Source organism: Citrus clementina, unplaced genomic scaffold (assembly GCF_000493195.1).
Source record: "Citrus clementina cultivar Clemenules unplaced genomic scaffold, Citrus_clementina_v1.0 scaffold_7, whole genome shotgun sequence".
In the NCBI taxonomy this organism is placed as follows: Eukaryota; Viridiplantae; Streptophyta; class Magnoliopsida; order Sapindales; family Rutaceae; genus Citrus; species Citrus x clementina.
This window is the reverse complement of record NW_006262075.1, coordinates 4,800,811-4,815,017: the sequence shown is the minus strand read 5'-3', so window position 1 is coordinate 4,815,017 and position 14,207 is coordinate 4,800,811. Positions and strand designations below refer to the sequence as shown.

At 34.1% G+C, this 14,207-nt stretch overlaps 1 protein-coding gene and 1 long non-coding RNA gene across 2 annotated transcripts; both read right to left on the bottom strand.

Moving 5' to 3' along the window:
- Positions 1-919: 919 nt before the first annotated feature.
- On the bottom strand, positions 920-1,916 carry LOC18037768. Its single transcript, XR_002904662.1, has 3 exons — positions 1,716-1,916; positions 1,467-1,554; positions 920-1,301 (listed from the first exon to the last, which is right to left on the bottom strand). It is a non-coding gene; the product is annotated as an uncharacterized LOC18037768 (long non-coding RNA).
- Positions 1,917-5,234: 3,318 nt separating this feature from the next.
- Positions 5,235-9,573, bottom strand: LOC18037835 (probable beta-D-xylosidase 6). Its single transcript, XM_006426140.2, has 6 exons — positions 8,679-9,573; positions 8,167-8,333; positions 7,952-8,049; positions 7,493-7,843; positions 6,558-6,974; positions 5,235-6,239 (listed from the first exon to the last, which is right to left on the bottom strand). Exons 1-6 carry the CDS (start codon positions 9,471-9,473, stop codon positions 5,641-5,643), a joined length of 2,427 nt encoding a protein of 808 aa, XP_006426203.1. The 5' UTR covers positions 9,474-9,573; the 3' UTR covers positions 5,235-5,640.
- Between the last annotated feature and the right edge of the window lie 4,634 nt (positions 9,574-14,207).

Below are 14,207 nucleotides of genomic sequence, written 5' to 3'. Positions count from 1 at the left end.
GTCAATTTTTTTAATCGCCGGAGACGGTGCCATGACCGACAAAGGAATATATAAGAGATCGATGATAAGTTTTTTATTTTTAAAATTTTAATTTATAAACATGAATTTAAATTAATTTTTTTCGTAAGTCTATTTTTGAAAATATATATTATTACAAAGGTACACTTGTTATCTTATTTTCTTATCTTCTTATTATCAACCCACTAGATTGAATTTAGACACTTTTGACAGCTCAACCCAACAAACCTCCACCAATAGGCATTTGGTTCAATGGGAGAAGCCTTGCACTTACAATGTTGAGTTCAAGGGTTCGAGCCTCCATAAGAGCATTATGGAGGTTAGTTTCAGTTCTTCCTCAATTATCAATTAATTGAGTGGAGACAGTCTCTCCCTTACGAAATGTGAGTGGAGCAGACACCCCTCGAATATTAGAAAAGGTTTAAAATATCTGAGCATATACTTCAGTGTGTCAATGTATGATGGTAGTCCCAGTTATATAGTATGATTGTAAATATTAATTGTAATGTCTGATGTGGTAGTCCCAGTTATATAGTATGATTGTAAATATTAATTGTAATATCTGATATAATGTCAGTAATATCTCTGTATAACAGACTTAAAAAAAAAAAAACCCAACAAATCTCCTTAATAATCATTTATTATGTGATTTTTTTTTTTTTTTGGAGGGGAAGGAAGGATCGGAGAGAAAAACGAGTAGCACCGCACTTTCTAGTCAAATGGACAGTCCCCACACCACGCAAGCTTATGCACCAAATTCAAAAAAGTAGCCACATTCCTCTGTCATCTACCAATTTAATAATTCAATCGGTGAAAGTGAAAAGTGTAAAACACTCATTACGAAGAGATTGAATTTTGATCCACAAGGACCATAATTTTCTTATCTTCTTATTATCAACCCACAAAATGAAAATTTCAAAGGAGAGGGGGGGAAGGGGGAAGAGAAGTATACAATCAAGCACCAAGACCAACATTACACCCATAGCAAATCCTAGCGGAAATCCCCCTGAATTGCATGAACGACTCTAACAGATAGAATTTTTTTTTAAAAAAAGGCAAAAAAAATTATAATGACCCCAGAAATGAACAAGTTCATGCGTCAAGCAAGTTCATCATTGACACTATATATATTCCAATAGACATAAAGTAGGTGAAATTACTAACACTGAAATTACCGGATTATTATTATTATTATTATCATCATCATTAACTAGTCGATAAAGATGATAGAGGGATCGCAGCAGCACTCGTCAAGAAGGCAGCAGCAACATAAAGCAGCCAAACTGCAACAGCATATAACGCAAAACAAATGAAAAATTAAAAAGAGAGAGAGAGAGGGAGAGATTAGATCATACAAATTATAAACCCAATTCTAAAGAAAAAATAAAGAAACATGAGAAGATATGCATAAGAGAACATGCATGAAATGGGAATAGATAATTACTTACCATCCCTCAAGGAAACCAGGCTCTCTCCTGGGTGGTGGAGCTGCTGCATACTGAGGAGGTGCCATCACTGGGGGTCCTTGATAATATCCTGCACGCCATCACAAAATTACCAATTCATTCACACTTCTCCTCAATCGTAATTAAAAGGGGTGTTTTTTTCTTTTTTCTTTTTTTTGTAACACATAAAATCACAAAGAAAGCATTTTCCAGAACAGATCAATGATAAAATAATAACAACAAATAAGGTACCTTGAGCAGGATAAGGATAAGCATATTTAGGGTCACTCATGGTGCAGTTGGCCACTCACTCACTATTCTTGGATTGATGCTGTGTTATGAGAGATTATGCACTCTGAATGTATTACATATGGGATATTGAGCGGAAGATGAATCTGTGGACTTGGTTGCCTTTTATATCATCAATGAGCGAACATTTGTCACTCTTTCACATTTACATACATCATAGGGAGGTACCTTCTACACTCTTTTTATTTTCAAGGGAATTGCATTTATTTAACATTTTCTAAAAAGTTATTTATTCCCTTCCATCATCATCCTTCACTTACTTTTTTTTTTTTCGAAGAGAACTATTGTTCATAATATTTACACCATATAAATTATTAAGACTCATTTATATTAATTTTGATATGACACTGTTCAGATTTTTAATCCTCTCAAATATTCGAAGGATACCTAACTCTCATTCTATGAAAAAAACTATTTTCACTCAAACTCTAAAACTCTAAAAAAAAAAATTTAAATTAAACCCCCATAATATATATATGGAGCTAAAATCACTTCCCTCACAATTATGAGGAAATGGCTCTAGTACTTGGACTAATCCCAAGTGGTTATCCTTGACTTACTTACTACCCTAAATTTTGCCTTTTCTTTTGGAATTGATAGCGGCCCATCATTTGTCATTATTTACAACATTATTTATATCTCAAGACTCAAGGACGGCATCGTAATTACGCATAGATGCCTTTTCAGTTTCAAAAATGCAAAATTATGCCTTACTAATGTTTATGTTGCGCAATACAATTCTCATACTATTCTTTGTAATTTTTATTTTCCATAACGACAAATCAGTTGGCAATAAATAAATAAATAAATAAATAAATAATAGCTTTTAAAAAATAAGTACATTTTAATACTTAATTTAAAACTATATTTCATATTCTTTTTAATTTTAAATGCTTTTATATTCCTAACATTATTTCAGTTTAGTTCAAGTGGATGATAAAAACAAAAAAAAAAACCCATCAAATACTTTTGTGTTTGAATAATCAAATAGTGAAAAGGTCAAAACACTCATTTATTTACATTTATGTGGGACTACAGAAATTTGCTTGGGTACAAAAAGGTAAGTCAGTGGGCAAATCAAAAGTCAAAGGTGGGGGCGCGGGGTGGGGCTGCGTTGGTTACCGGACCGCGTGAGAATAGCCTGAGTGGTTCTCAGTTCTCACATTCCCATAAATTACGTTTAGAATTGAATTAAATTAATTTTGCAATTTGTTTTATCTTCCCGCGAATTAAAGGCAATTAATTTTACGAGCATACCTCAAAATAGTCACCACATATTTTAGTCAATGTGTTTCTAAAATTAAGTTGAAATATAAAAAAAAATTGAGTAATAATTTAGGAGATAATAATGCTCATTAGGACGGTATAACTAATTTACAATTTTAATACTATTTATTTATAGATAGTTATAGAATTCTATTTTGTTTAAATATGAGTACGGTTTTCACTCAATCATCTTTCACAACAAATCAATAAATATAAACGGCCTTTTATATAATATATATCAACATTTTATTATAAAGAAAATAATATAACCATAAAAAAGATATCATTTACGACATATAATCGTGCGCCATAAATAAAATTAAAGAGAAAATATAAATTAGGTTGTTATATCTACTATTTAGAGAAAGTAATAATAAACAAATACAAAATTAATAAGATGTGATAAATAGAAACAGATTATTTTGACGATTGATTAGATTCATTTCTAAGATGAGTTTTTATTAAACACTAACTAATTGGTCAAGATTTATTTTTAAATTTACTTTTATATTTTAATCGTCGAACAACCACTAATTTAGTACTAAAAAAAATGGACACTAAATCCTTATCCAATAGAAACGTGTGTTATTGCCGTAGGCCTGTGGCGCACCAAAATGTCGCACCATGCAATGCACAAGGCATCACATTTTTTCATATATAGAAATGGGGAAAGAATTACAAGAGACGTGGAAATTGACCAAAAGTGAACATTTTTATTCCCCTGGAAAACCTTTGTCCAGTTAGCAACTCTATTGATGGTCGGCTAAAGTAAAGTTGTTCATACTTCGTCGTCAAAAAGACATATATAACTTGTGCTTGCGTATTATGTAGTTATTGTCCTAGCCATTTGACTCTAACCCCATTGGCCTTTGCTACACCTTTGGTTCCGAATTTTATCCTCCATCTACATAATTTCGGTATAAAATTGTTCTCGAGGTTTACTTAACCGACTAAAATTTATAACTCTAGCATATATGATATATTTTAATAGAAGCACTAGATATAATAAAAATAAAAATATTCAGTAGACAAATCTAGTTGTTTAGTTTCTTCAGTTCAGGAATCAAATTGAGTCAGAATTCCACCACCTTCAACGCATACATTTTTTTATCGTGTGAACAGAGATAAGTAAAAGGCAATTTTATCGCGTCGTTTTGCCGACTTAGATCTAACTATTATACCAAAAACATCCTATGAGGGGGAATCATATTCTTCATGCAACTTTTAAATACTTTTGCTTTCGCGTTTTCACTCTAATTTCGAGTGATCAGTTGCCAAATTGGCATTAGAAAATGAACAAAAGAAGGATTACGTAGAACATAATATCAAACCAAGATAAAGGAAAAGGAAAGGTTCTCTTTGCCATATCAGTTTGAAAAAACTTGAGATAAAGAACATGACACCGTCAAGTGGAGCAGTGCAGTGCTTTTGAGATAATGCATCTGTATGTCAGCTTTTTTATTTTATGCTTGATAGAGACATCTTTTTTTTTTTTAATACTGTTTATACAGGACTGTAGGTATTACAATTAATATTTACACACAGATTCTACAATTGGGACCTTCATCGTGGCATGTACTCCTCTGATTCTACAATTGGGACCTTCATCGTGGCATGTACTCCTCTGATTCTACAATTGGGACCTTCATCGTGGCATGTACTCCTCTGAAGCGCTGTCCAAATTCTTCAAACCCTCTCAAATATTTGAGGGCTGTCCACTCTACTCACATTTCGTCCCTCTCAAATATTTGAAGGCTGTCCACCCTACTCACATTTCGTGAGGAATAGACTGGCTCCACTTAATTATGTGATAATTGAGGAAGGATTATAAATAAGCCCCATAAATATTTTTATGGAAACTCGAACCCTTACACTCATTATTCTAAGTGCAAGGGCTCTTCCACTGGACCAAAGGCCTATTGGTTGGTTGATAGAGACATCTAAGTAAGTAAAGTGAGATTTGCTAGGAAATATTATTTGGGTTTTGCTACGTTCTTGCGATGAATATTGCTGTTGCTGTTGCTGTTGTGGATGTAACTTTTACAATACAACCAAAATGCAAATTAAAATATGCAGCTTATTGAAATATAAAAACTTCTACTTTATCCAAGCACATGCTTTTACTTTTTACTTTATTGAAACAACAATGCATGGAAGAATGAACGGATGCTAATCCCAGAATAGGTGTTGGATGTTTGACTAGCTACCTAAACACAATCTTTATAACGCAACATCCCATTATCCTCCATCATGCTAGAAGCAACCAACTCCATAAAGCTATACACGGTTTCAATTTCACAGCAAATCATGTAATGCTATGGGGTTGCAGGATTCTTAACTTAAGCATCAGGCAGTTACCATGACACAACATCCATGTAATCAGTAATGATCACACCATTTATGGGATAAACATATTGCCTTTGTCCTCGCGTTCATCTAGAAGACAAAAGAGGATAAAAGGTGAAATTATCTCTGTCAAATTTCCACAATTTTAAAGAACAAACTGTAGCAAGAGGTTGTGTTACTTTCAAAATATATTTTGCAACCTTTTAATTGAAAATCAAATTTATTTATGCTGTATGTTTCAATTCCTGTATGGCCGTCAGTAAGTTTCAATTGTAAGAGAATGCCGCAATTCTCCTACCATTAGAACATGATTACCCAGAGGCAGTATCCTTCTTCCATGCTTATTTGCAATACTAAGTTGCTCGCAAGGATCGACTCCAAAGCTAATTTCTTTTGATCCTTTTGCAACAGTATGGACACGATCAAATCCAATTAACTGTTTCTCTGGAGTTCCTTGGGAAACTTTTGGTACTCTCGCAAACAACATCACCACATGGCTTCCGTCTACATCTCCTGCATTTGTCACCGAAATTTGTACATGAAACCTCAATGAAGTGCAAGATGTCACCTCATCAATGTGTACATAATCAAGTCTTGATCCCGTTTGTTGTAGTATATTCTTGTCAGAACCAGCCTTAAGGGAGGCCGATATAGTTAGTTCACTTGGTGCTGACAGAAACTTGTAACTATAATTGGTGTAGCTTAAGCCATGTCCAAATCCATACACTTGAGTTCCGGTGTAAAATCTATAGCTCCTGCCAGGATACTGACGAGAAGAATCAGCTCGCATGTTCATATCATTCATGGGAACCTTGGTGAATGACTCAGGATACCAAGTCATAGGAAGTCTTCCACCTGTTATTAAGACCAAAAGTTGCATTAAATTCTATATTGGAAATCAAAAAAGGAACCTGACGTTTGGATGACGGAGAGGAAGAAATCATCTCATTTTTTATTACTTGGTGCTTGAACTTAAAACTCTGCTATAGCATTCTTAAATCAGTTTCTATTTAGATCTCAGTTTGCAGTGAGTATGCTCTAAGAGGATGCTCAACATTCAAATACCATAACAAAAAAAGAGATGATTTTTGTTCTCAAGAGAGATTTAAATCCCTTTCAGCAAATAAAAGTTCCCTTTTCTTTAGGTAATAAGGAACTTATTTTATTACCAACCTGGATTAAAATCACCAAAGATGATTTCTGCGAGTGCTTTTGCACCAGCTTCACCAGGATACCCAATCCAGAGAATGCTTGAAATCTGTGAATCTGCTTCAGCAAATGACACATCCAGGGGTCCACCACCAGTAAGAACTAAAATCACTGGCCTTTTACTAGTGCGAGCAACAGAGGTTACCAGGGACATCTGTTGACCAGGCAGGAGAAGACTTACTCGGTCACGATCTTCAGTTTCTTGTGTCAAATCCAGGCCAGCCACCACAATAACAAAATCAGCCTTCTTGGCAATACGGACTGCTTCATGAAACCCAGCATCAGAATTACAAGGTACATCATGGCAACCAGAAGCATAGTGAGTCTTGGAAACATAGGCTTCAAGTCCTCGAAGAAGGCTCTTCGGGCTACATGGAATTCCTAGAACATCACGGATACCAAGTAATTATCACGTCCTATTTGGAAGTAGTAAGATCATCACAAGCATGAGAGATGCCACAGTCACTCCAATTTAGAACAAATCAAGTTTCATCATATTTGCTACTGAAATAAATTTAGATTTCAAAATTACTGGAAACAAATCATGTTGCAGTCTCAAATCAAATTGTCCCGACATTATTGAAACTATGGGAACTGGTCAGGAAAAGAAAGAAAAGAACCTTAATAATTTTCTTTAGCTTTTAGGTCCTAACAGTTCCTATAGTTTGAAACAGAACAGGAGGAAGCTTAAATTTGGGAAAACTTGTAAACAAGGAAAACCAGATAAGGAGCATTTTTGCCTGTTAGGCACGGTATAAGTATACAGCATAATAGTAATTTTAAGAAAAGCAAAATATACAACAAAGCTGATAAATTCTAATATTAATGAAGAAAAAACATGATTATCTACTTTGTTCTTAGCAATAGTCAATGTATGGATGAAATCTATTGCATGGTACCTGTGTAACCGCCACCCATTTGGCTGATGTTGTTTACCAGTGGGCCAATAATAGCTAATGACGAAACTGCATTTTTATTCAAAGGCAGGAACTTCTTATCATTCTTTAGAAGCACAATCCCCTGCCTGGCTGCATCAAGTGCTAGTTTCTTGTGCTCAGAGGTACAAACATCGTCAGGTCCCAATTTTCCATACTTGCCTTTTCTTGGGTCTCCATTAAATAGCCCAAGACGGAGTTGAACTGAAAAAAGATTAAGAAGGGCTCTGTCTATGTCTTTCTCTTGCACTTTTCCTTTATCTATTGCAGATTGAGTGTGTCGCAGCATGCATGTTCCGCAATTAATATCCATTCCTGCAAACAATTAGTTTTATTGTAATTTTAAAAATAACAAACCCTGGATTGTTATTTGTGGAAACAATTGTGAAAAAATTCAAAAGATAAGAAACAAATGACAAAAACCTGCTTTAAGAACACCGGCAGCTGAATCCTCATGCGTTTTTGTGTAGTTCTGATATTCAAAGATTGTGGCCACGGCATCACAGTCAGAGGTTATGTACCTGTACGTATGCCATAAGAGGGGTCTACATGTAGGTCTTACAAAAAATTCAAATTTGAGTTTCAATTTTCTCATTTCTCTTCAAGTCATTGTATAACAAGATCTTAAAAGTTGTTACCCTTTGAAGCCCCATTCATTTCGAGCCTTTTGGAACAGATCTCCTCTCAAACATGCAGGCACCCCATTAACTTGATTGTAGGAACACATTATGCAACTCGCCTTACCTTGTTCGATACAACTACGAAATGGCGGCTGAAATGTGTCCTCCGTGTCTTGCTCTGTTATCTACAGATAAACAAATTTGCTAATACACTTTGAATAGGAAGTGGCCAAACCAGAGTTGACATAAAGCAACCAGAACCCAGTAGACATTCGTTAACATACTAATAGAAGAAACAGTCCATCCCCAACCAAATTTAGATGTATGGCCTATTACAAATTACAAAATTAGGTTAAGACATATCAGAACTATACGTACTAACACTAGCAAACGATTATCAATTAAGCTATAACAAACACCAGCCAATGGAATTTTGGCTTCGAAACCAGAAAATGTTAAAGATAAAGCTTGAAAACAAACAAAACCCAGTTGAAATTTGCTCACAAAGACAATGAAAAAGAAAGACTTACCATAGCATTGAAGGAATATCTACTGAAATTTCCCCATTTCTCCAAGTCATAAGCAATCAAATGCTTGCAACAAGCAGAAAGCATAAGCTCATCACCACGATCACTCTCTTCACCAAACCCTTTCAACACCCTCTTCTCTCGAAACCCAAAACCAATACCACCATCATCACTCTTCCAATTCTCACCCTGAAAACTTTTCACAAACTCAACAGCATAAGCAGACACAACCATGGGATCTTCCCCAGGAGTCTCCTGGCCTCTGCCCCATCTGGGGTCCCTAAAAATGTTAATATTTGGTGCCCAAAACGTCAACCCCGCTTGGCCAAGATTGTACATGGCCCTCGCCTCGACAGCTACAGCTGATCCAATATTGGACCAAAGGCTTCTATTGAAAGAAGCTGCAGAGACGAGAACTTGAGGGAAACTGGTGACAGATGACACAGTTCCATTGAAGTTGACACCAGGGCCATTGGAGGCAATCCCATGAAGTGACTCAGACCACCATTCGTAGGCAGGAATGCCAAGTCTTGGAATGGCCGAGGCATTATCAGAAAGTTGTTGGATCTTTTCTTGGAGAGTGAGTAGAGATATGAGAGACTTGGCCCTCGTGCTGATTGACAGAGAGGTGTTGCAAAATGGGCATGAGTCAAAATGCGGCGGCTTGCATGGGAAGTCCGGTTTATTTAAGACTGGTTTTGAGTTGGAGAAGGCGATGACGTTGACTAGGACAAAGAGTTGTAGAACGCGGAAGAGGATTCTTTCTCTTAGTTGGATTGACATGAATGGTCGACTCATAACTGAGAGTTGTGTTAGTTGCTATGGGAGAAAATATGATTTGTTTGTGCTATGTTAACCAAATGAAATGTTATAAAATGGATTAAAAATTTTTCGCATGTTTCACGAACTCAAATAAATTTACTTCATTATCTCATCATTCAAATTGATGATGGACAAATCGTTTGTAATGATAAATTTAGTATACAATTTGATGTCTAGCATTATTTGATTTCATAGCTTATGAAAGTAAAATGCACCTAGACTTGGTATAGACGGTCAAATATTATACAATAAGACAATTTGATAGACGTTAATCCCCCCCCCCCCCCACCCCCAAGTTTTGATTTTTAGTAATAAAAAGTATGTAGATGTTAGTTCAATTGGTGAAAGTTTTTAGGTTAACACAAGGAATAAAAAGAAAATTTAAGTTATGGTTAGCTTAAAAAATAACAATGATTTTTAGATTGACTTAAGCACTTACGTCATTTGAGATTTTATAATCATCAAATTTTTAAAAAATAAAATAAATTTATACCCTAAGAGCGCTTAATCAAATAGTTTTTAAGTAGATTTATTTGATTGACTACCTCATATTTGAGTTTTGAAGAGATAGGGTTAAAATTTTAATTTGTGTGTTGTCCATTCCCTGTCATTTTAGTAAAATATTGTTCGGCAATATAAAAGAAGAGAAAAAAACTATTGTTCGGCAATGACAATTAAATGTCCTTTTTATATTATTTATTCATCTGTTTTGAAAAGTAATAATACTATGTTAACAAAAATTATTATACTAAAAATTAAGAAAGTAATGATAGTTATCCCAAAAATTAATCCCAAATAATCTGATATATTATGTATCATTTATTATATGATAGTACTTTTAAAAAAATTCATTTGAATTAATTATATTATCTCATCATTTAATCAATGAATACAAAATTATTAGGGATCAATTTTTTGGACATGTGACATTATTCAAATGAAGGAGATACGCATAAATTGATAATTTTGTTCTCATTAAAAAAAAAAAACTAAAAGAGGATTGGCTTGTCTGGTGGATATTTCTTCTATGGAAATAAGACTTAAGAGTTTGAGACTACAAAAAAAAAAAATATTACAGCCTAAGACCAATCGTGATTACAGCCTAAGACCAATCACGTGCATTGTGTTCGGCGAGTTTTAACTTTGCGTAATTGGTGTGAAATTCTCTTATAATCGACCAAACAAACACATTAATGTTTTGGCGAGTTTAAACATTTTTACGGCGTGCAATTAATGCTTTTAATACACATCTTTGTCGGATGAAGGCGAAATGTCATGAGGGCTCCTTGTTTAGTGTTTCAAGGACGCTTTTAATTTTCTTTTCATATTGGGGTTAGTCAGCCCGCAGCTTAAAAATTACAGTATTAAAGTGTTTGATAAATTTTAATTGTGATGACTTAAGAGATAAGTTAATTAAATCTCATCATTATAGTTTAAAAGCTAAAATATTTTAATATTAAATAAGATCTAAGCAATATTTACTATAATTGAATTACATCATTCCTCAAACTTAAAGTTAGGGCTGACAAAATTTAAGTTTTGGCCCTAGAAATTAGTTGAGTGATTTTTAAGTACTTTTATTCCGTTGGTCCTATAAGATTAAATTATGGAAGCGCTAAGAGGTCAAAAAATCAATTTGAATTTTGCCAACTCCCATTTTAAAAATAAAATAAATCAATCTCCCATGACAGTGCGGGCTTAGATTTTCAGCCCAATAAGAATGATCCATTAAATGACAAAGGGACAGTTGGGCCAGACCCGGTTTTTCTCCAATTTATGTCACTGTTGTCGCATGCATGAACCTCAGAAACAGAAAGTAGGACTCGAGAATCACTGTTAATTCAATTGTAAAAATACAGAAAAGAAAAGATGCACGTTGCCTAATGCCCACAGCGTAATATTTTTGACATACCCATACAAAGATTGCCTGACCCACAAAGCCCAAAACTCGAAATTCATTAACAGTTTTAACTTTTGAGCTGGTCCATTGACACCCCCGGAAAAACCTAATGGAACCCCTTTAATTTATTTTTCCCATTAAAATAATTTAAAATAATATAAAATTCTTATTAATACCTTCATCGATGAAACCCCCCCCCCCAGGGTAAAAAAAAAAGATTAATGAAGCACATGCATCACAAAATCTATATCTTTAAATTCTCTTCTTTTTATTGCTTCAATGCTCTTCTCGTTACAATTGAACGTAACACAAAGTTTTGTTTGAAAATAATGACGAAAAATAATTAAAACGACAATCTTACTTTTCTATGATCCATCTCTCTCCCGTTGCATGACTATTTTTTATATTAAAATTCTTACAATTATAGCGACAAATGCAGTTAAGTAATATCCAAGTAAATTTATTTCAAGAGTTGATGTGAAAGTAATTATTTAAAATTCTGGTCTTAATCAATATAATTACTTGTTACTCAATCACATCATTTGATACATGAATGCTAATTAAATTACTCACCAGTTGCTATGTTCTCAGGCTTATCGATCCACTATAAAGTTCCTTGTTATTAGAGGCAGCAGTGAGCACGGAACACTATTCTCAATTTATAATCATGATGCGAATTTACTAGAGTTCAAATCTATACACAATTTGAACGAACCAACGTCAAAAGCTTTGTTGATCATTTCCCGTCACCATCACCATCGATGAAAATTGAAAATCGTGGATCACTTAAGAGTACAAAAGTTGACTAGCTAATTACTCATGGTAAATTGGAAATGATAGCTGGGGTACACTTGATAGTTTGAGACACGAATTATGAAACGCAAAAAGACATGCAAATTTCAGCAAGAATCGATAAAGTTATTAGATGCGAACTGTTAAGAGCCTTGGCCATGCATGAAAAATTAGCTAGGGTTTCATTATTGATTAGCTAGAACCCTAGTTCTAGGTAATTCTTTTCTCCACCACAAGAGATGGTGGTTAGGTATAAATTAATTTTATTAATAAGAACAATGAAAGTCTTCCCCAGGTTAATAATAATAATAATAATAAGATAGCTAGTAAAGAACAAAACGAAAAAGTGGAGATGACAACTATAAAAACAAAATTACAGTCGGGGTTTCTGCAGACAAAACCATGTGTATAATGAGTGCACGGCATTGAAATTGATAATTTAATGTTTACTTGTAAATTTAGGAGCATCTTCAACGACTTTTAGTGACAAATTTAGATGAAGGTCATGACATATAACGGAGTAAGCCATAAGTTCTATTAATTTCTTATTAAGAAAAGATTATGTGTGAAGGTGATCAAAAACGGAGTGTTTGAACACTTGGCTAATTCTATAACCGTAACTCTGCTTGCCCATTTTGACTTATACAAAAAGAAGAAGCATACTCCACAGCTTTTTCATAATTAGATAGCGATCACGTCAATGTTGATGATTCAATGTCCCACAAGATTTCACTAAAATTCTTCTCATCATTACCAAGCATATATATGCATGTTTTATTCTGGTTCTTCTCAGAATTTTAATCATGGTTGCTCCCCACTAAAGCTTTACATTGTTTCTGTACTCATAAAATAAACGCCACAAGCTTAATGCGCATGTGTGCAACAGACAAACATTAAACAAAACTGTGATCACTAGTTGCAAAAACAAGTTGGTTAAGCCTCAAAAAGCATAGGCTAACCCGCTTACTGATATAATATTAGCCAATGAGTTTATCTATTGACTCCAGACAGTGCTTCAAATAACTTTTACTTTTTGAGTACAACTACCCTTAACTTCTACCAAAATAGATAGCCCGGCAGGCCCGCGTATTTCAATCCGATGCAACAGAAAAGTTTGAATCCTGAAAGAGTTAAGGGCGAACGAAATGCAAGTTTCTTCAAGCCCAGGTCATAGTTTGTGGTGCTTGTTTTTTAAATTAATCTACAACCACGTATTGTAAATTAAATTGAATCACTATATGACTAGCTAGGTTAGTGCTTGTTTTTAAAATCTTCAGTACTTGTTTCCAATCGCATGTGATTTCTGTCGAATGTTTTAGCCTTCAGGTTTCGTACTTTCAAAACTATAATTACGCTAGCTTCTAGCATATCTATATAGAGTTAAAGATGGACCTAAATTTCCTTTATAAGTTGGGTATTAATTGGATTTGGCAAAACTGACGACTTAACTGTGTCTGCACATTCATTTGTAAGACAGTAAAACTTCTAAAACCAAACGACATATTTCCCATGCCCAATTTTAAAAGTTTGACACTGTCATTACCAATTTGATCATTTAGTCTTCTCATTAAATTTTGCATTGTATCTCCTAAATGCTTTACTGAAAACATATATCAAAAGGAAAAATCATAAATCATATCGGACATATATATATAAAATGAAAAATTTGATTGAAGTGAATGAATAACTAACACAAATACGCCACTAAGGCCTTGACCTAATTGTGGACATAAGTTAGAGAGTATAAATTAGAGTTTCCATGAAATTTTACTCAAATAATTTTTTTTCCTCAAATATGTGGGTAGATATATATATATATATATCTCCAAAACATTAGTGAAAACGTGGACTTCAAATTTCATATTAGAATATCTGAAAATTGTTAAAAATAAACAACAAGAAACGAAAAGGCTTATTAGTCAATCACTTTTATCTAACTTTGGAGTTAAGCAAACCTCAGACTCATGAAAGAGAGTGAGAGCCAACAAGTAGAGACTCAGGTATTCGCAACAGCAATT

Coding starts and splice junctions, on each gene's coding strand:
- LOC18037835 (XM_006426140.2), bottom strand. CDS start 9,473: ATGAGTCGACCATTCATGTCAATCCAACTAAGAGAAAGAATCCTCTTC. Junction 8,050..8,166: donor AATGAATGGGGCTTCAAAGG/GTAACAACTTTT, acceptor GCATACGTACAG/GTACATAACCTCTGACTGTG. Junction 7,844..7,951: donor TGCCGGTGTTCTTAAAGCAG/GTTTTTGTCATT, acceptor AATTGTTTGCAG/GAATGGATATTAATTGCGGA.